The sequence below is a fragment of the Nicotiana tomentosiformis genome, chromosome 6 (genome assembly GCF_000390325.3).
Source record: "Nicotiana tomentosiformis chromosome 6, ASM39032v3, whole genome shotgun sequence".
NCBI lineage: Eukaryota > Viridiplantae > Streptophyta > Magnoliopsida > Solanales > Solanaceae > Nicotiana > Nicotiana tomentosiformis.
Genome location: NC_090817.1, coordinates 128,275,364 through 128,280,910, shown reverse-complemented (window position 1 = coordinate 128,280,910; position 5,547 = coordinate 128,275,364). Strand labels below are relative to the sequence as shown.

Genomic DNA, 5,547 nt, shown 5'->3' with positions numbered 1-5,547 from the left:
CCTAAACTCGGAATTCCAAACGAACTTCAATTACTCAAAATAATACTCCAAACCAAATTTAAAGAATTTTAAACCTTCAAATAGTTGATATTTACTATTAAGCGTCAAAACGCTCCCGGGTTATCCAAAACCCAATTCGGACATACACCCAAGTCCAAATTTATCATACGGAGCTATTGGAATCATCAAAATTCTATTCCAGTGTCGTTTTCACATAATTCGACATCCGGTTACTATTTGAACTTAAATATTTTAATTGTTTCATCAAAATTCCATATCTCGGGCTAGGGACCTTGGAATTTGATTCCGGGCATACGCCCAAGTCCCAAATCATGATACGGACCGACCAAAATTATCAAAATACTGATCCGAGTCTGTTTGCTTAAAATGTTGACCAAAGTCTAACTTGGCCTTTTAAAGCCAACTTAAGGAACCAAGTGTTCCGATTTCAACCCAAACACTTCCAAATCCCGAACCAACCATTCCCACAAGTTATAAATCATTAAAACACATACGGGAAGTTTTATGTAAGGGAACGGGGTTCTAAAAGTCAAAACGACCGGTTGGGTCGTTACAGGTTTCCAGCCTCCGAAGCCGACTTCTATGAATGGTGCTAGTCGATTGCAGTTGTCGCCCGTTAGGCAACATCTGGTGGTGTTGCACACAGAGATTACTGATGACTCATTGGTAAAGGCTATTGAGCGGCAGACGAGACTAGGTCCATCTTTCTCAAGTAGAGACTAAATCAAAAAGACATCAATTAGTGTTTGCAACTATTAATTCTAAAATTAAAGTATAAACTAAATTAAATAATCAACACCCAATTATAAACAAGCATTAAATTAAGTACCCATAAAGTTTACATACTAGGATTGGGTCACAACCCTAGTAAAAATCTAGTTATTCATAGTGAGAATTGAATAAAATAAAGAAGAAATGATATAAGATAAAAATGATAAAATACAATGTTTAAACACTAAAATGGTCACAAAATTCCTAAAATGGAAAAACGTAACGGCTACAACAGCTCAAACTTCGAAACTTGACCTAAAAATGTAAAATTCGTCTATTTATAGTGGCCCAAAATTCACTAACAAAAATGCCCCTCGGGAGGTTTTGTGGCCGCACAATTCCATGTGCGGTCCGCAGATTTCATCAGTTGCAAGATCTTGGATTCTGCAGTCGCACAATTCTAGATTGCGGTTGTGAAGCATTTTCTGCGACAGCACAATTCTTGTGTGGTCCGCACTTCAGCAAGGCTTTAGGACTTGGTCTTTTGCACACACTCTCACTTTGAATCATTTATCAGTGCACGCCTTGTTTTGCGGCCGCACATTGGCCAAATTCCTGCTGGGCTCTTTCACTTGATCTGCGGCCGCAAATGGAATTCTGCGGTCCGCACTTTCTTCTGCGGACCACACTTCTTCAGTTATGCGCCCTTTCTTGCCTTATGATCCGGAACACTTCTTTTTTAGTCGGAATTCATCATGGGAGATCAAAATTCCAACATTCCTTCAATTTGCATAATTTCATTAGTTTCGGAAACATAAATAAATACTTTCAGACTAAAACAAAAGCAAAAAGGTGCTAATAAGTAGTCAAAATCTCCACTTATCAGCTATCCCAGATCTTCCATCCCAGACATTTAGACGATCTTTGGGAGTTCATTATGGACCACTCACTTCATCCCCATACAGTTACATACCTTGAGCGGATGGGGTTTTACTGGATTATAGAGATCGACCGGTTGCAGTTCGACTGGCCCCTGATCACGGCTATGATAGAGCAGTGGAGACTGAAGACTCACACATTTTATCTACCTATCGGTGAGGCTACCATCACGCTACAGGACGTGGAGGTTCTATTCGGGTTTCCCGTTGATGAATGGTTGTCAGCTACCCGCAAGCTCTTAGGGATTATACGAGAGAGGAATACCTACATATGTTGTAGAGGCTCACAGGTTTCTAGCCTCCGGAGCACTGCTATGAATGGTGCTAGTCGATTGCAGTTATCGCCCGTTAGGCAACATATGGTGGTGCTGCATGCAGAGATTACTGATGACTTATCGGTAAAGGCTATTGAGCGGCAGATGAGGTTGTTGTTGTTTATGGTGTTTGGTGGTATTATTTTCCCGAACACTTGGGGAAACCTTGTTAGCTTGCAATCTTTGCATCATATGGAGCAGCTAGATGAGTTACCTACGTATAGCTAGGGTGGAGCTGTTCTAGCCTACCTTTATAGGCAGTTGTGTAGGGAGTCCATGGGTACCATGAGAGACGTCGTCGGTTTTATTTCGTTGCTGCAGGTGATAACTTTATCAATTCTTTTAATGATTATAATAGAGATAGTACAAAATCACTCAAATTTACATCCACATTCAATATTAGGTTTGGGCTTGGAACGGTTCTTGCAGATCCAGCACCCTCTCCCACCAATAGCTCCAGATGCACCACCTCCACCGTTTCTACCACATGCTAGGAGGTGGGTAGATAGGCGAGGATGCGCCCGCTAGGTCGAGGCTCGACATCATCTCCCTTATTACAGGGATCTGTTGGATTTACTTGAAGGCGCTCAGGTAAATATACGACTAAGTTTGTTTGATAATGCTTGATATGTATTGTATATACTCACGATATTTGTGTTTAATAAATAGTTCATATGGAAGCCATACAGCGATGAGCTCATCGCTGGATTTCCAGATTATTGCTCATGCGGTCAAGCTATGTGGATGTCTTCAGTCCCACTTATATGTCTCGATATAGTCGAGCATCATGCCACCGATCGAGTCCTTCAATAGTTTGGTCGACTCCAGCTTATACCTATTCCGCCTAGTTGGCATTCCACACATTACGAGCGGGATGATCACAGCAAGGTCGACCAGACATATTTGTCCTGGGTAGAGTCCCAGCTAGAGGATTGGGATCAGAGATATGGCCTAATTCCGCCATACCCTCCACATGACCATGTTGACGGGGAGCATGAGTACATGGTTTGGGATCTTCGTGTTACTCGCCTTATGATCGGGAATCCCATTCATCGCGATGGTGGTACGTTCCATACGCCGGGAGGCATGAGGGACTGGTATGTTTTTTGATATGCTTATTAATCATATTACATTACTTTAATATCCTTCCTTAATTAATATGTTATATGCTATGCAGGCTATTGGCTTACACTGTTTCTACCCATTGGGACTGGATATGCTACAACATGCAGGCGACACAGTGGTAGTCATGCATGGGTTTGGTCGTCGAGTTGCTGATCTTGCTGCTTACACATTGAGATCTGCCCGAGAGGATACGCGGTTAGGTTATATGTGCCACTTGAGGAGTATCATCATAGGCCACACGTGGCCCCAGCACGTAATAGACGTGGCAGGCATGGCCAGAGAGGAAGGGGTGGCCCACGTGGTCATGGTGCTCGGCGAGGACGGAGTCCCCAACAAGGGGGAGTTGAGTTTATCGTAGAGGATACTGGAGATGATCAGTCGGGTGACTACCCTGAGCCACACGATGCTCGTTATGATATGCTGTCATTCAGCCTTCAGCTGTCACCAGGGACTTCACAGTTGACCCTGTCAGCTCCAGTGTTTATCGCGGGCACCGCCATTATGTAATATGATTAGGATTAGGATTTTCCTGGTTGCCCAGAGGCCATCAACGGCTGTTGATGATTGTCTGATACGAGAGGTGCATAGTGGTCGATGACTTAGTTATGGCTCTTCATCGAGGGTTGATGAAGATACTTCTGGCACAGAGAGGGAGACATCACATCAGGGGGAGACGCCACAGCCTTCATCTATTTCAGTGCACCTCGGAGTTCCCACAGAGCATTGTGTGCCTACTCAGACGCAGGTTTGTTTGTATTACTATTACTTCAATTTGTTTTTACCTTACAGATTAGTCAGTAATATCTAAATTGTGTATTTTTTAAAAAATATTTCGTCATCACCCATCACGGAGGCCACACTGTGTGATACTCCATTATCGGAGATGGATGATCTTTAGGATCCCGCTGAGACCATGGTTTGACTATTAAAATATTTTTACTAGCACGTATGCTAATATTCTATATTTCATATACTAAAATATCTTATTATTTTGTAGGTTATTGATGGCCCAACGGACGCCTCTACTAAGCACTCTAGCCAAGCTGAGGATCATGCTGCAGTGCTTCCTCAGATAAAGAGGCGATGAGGTGAGGATGATCCCGCAACCATAGCCGGGCGGGATGGTATGCGCCTCAGGCCAGCCAATGCTTTAAAGCATATAAGTTGTGGGACAAATTGATATGTATTTTAATTTATATATATGACATTAAATATTTCATAATAAAATTATTGATGTTTTATATTATAAGACTAGCATGTTTTTAATTTTTGGGTTATTTATTAGTTTAAAACTAGAACACAAAAAATAAGACAGATTAACATAAATTAAAATTGGTTAAAAATACACATAATACACGAGACGTACAACATAAAAATAAAAAACTACACTTAAAATAGCCATGTGTTTGTTTAGTCACTATCGCCCATTATTCTCTGCTTCAACCACTGAAATTTTTCTTCCAACCGATTATTTTCTTCTTTTGCCTCTTTCAGTTTCTCCTTCACTACCGCAAGCTGTTCTTGGAGTTTCAAGATCTGAAGTTCGTACTCACTGGTCAGATTCTAAATGTTTAGCAAACATGATTTGTAGTATTCTTGGTTAATGGGTTCATCATACCATTCTTCAAAATCATATTGGCTTTCGTCCTACAAATGGGGATGACAACAAAAGACTATTAATTAACATGTTATAAATAATCTATTAACCAACATAAATTTCAATAATAATAACTTACAACTTGTTTACACATCCAACGTCTACGACCTAGATTACAAATTGACTAACATGGATTCAAAATCGCGCGTTTGCCACAGTTACAAAGTAGTACGTCATTGCGTCCAGAAATGTTGTAATGCTCGAACTTGAAAAATTTATGGAAATTTATTTTCTTTATTTGGTTAAGCCGCAAATAATAATGCAAAATACGCGGGTTTTTATGGGCAGCTATGAGTGATTTTAGGTTAGATAACGCATATTGTTGAAGCATTATGTTTCGCGTGCAAATATATCTTTACGGTACAAGTTCGTGCACGCTTTTTTAGGTCGACATGACAATACACATAACGCACATTATTGATGCGTTATGTTTCGCGTGCAAATGATTCTTTACGGTACAAGTTCGTGCAGATTTTTCATGTCGACATGAGAATACACGTAACGCATATTATTGATGCGTTATGTTTCGCGTGCTAATAATTCTTTACGGTACAAGTTCGTGCATCTTTTTCAGGTCGACATGATAATACACCTAACGCATATTATTTATACGTTATGTTTCGCGTGCTAATGATTCTTTATGATACAAGTTGGTGCAGTTTTTTTAGGTCGACATGACAATACACATAATGCATATTATTGATGCGTTATATTTTGCGTGCTAATGATTCTTTACGGTACAAGTTCGTACAATTTTTTCAGGTTGACATGACAACAAACA

At 40.6% G+C, this 5,547-nt stretch overlaps 1 protein-coding gene across 1 annotated transcript; it reads left to right on the top strand.

Annotated features, from left to right (window-relative positions):
- Window positions 1-1,714: 1,714 nt before the first annotated feature.
- LOC138894755 (protein MAIN-LIKE 2-like) lies at window positions 1,715-2,212 on the top strand. The gene has a single exon (XM_070179482.1). The coding sequence runs from the start codon at window positions 1,715-1,717 to the stop codon at window positions 2,210-2,212; it is 498 nt and encodes a 165-aa protein (XP_070035583.1).
- The last annotated feature ends 3,335 nt before the right edge of the window (window positions 2,213-5,547 follow it).

Excerpts from the sequence above, each read along its gene's own strand:
- LOC138894755 (XM_070179482.1), top strand. The coding sequence starts at position 1,715 with ATGGGGTTTTACTGGATTATAGAGATCGACCGGTTGCAGTTCGACTGG.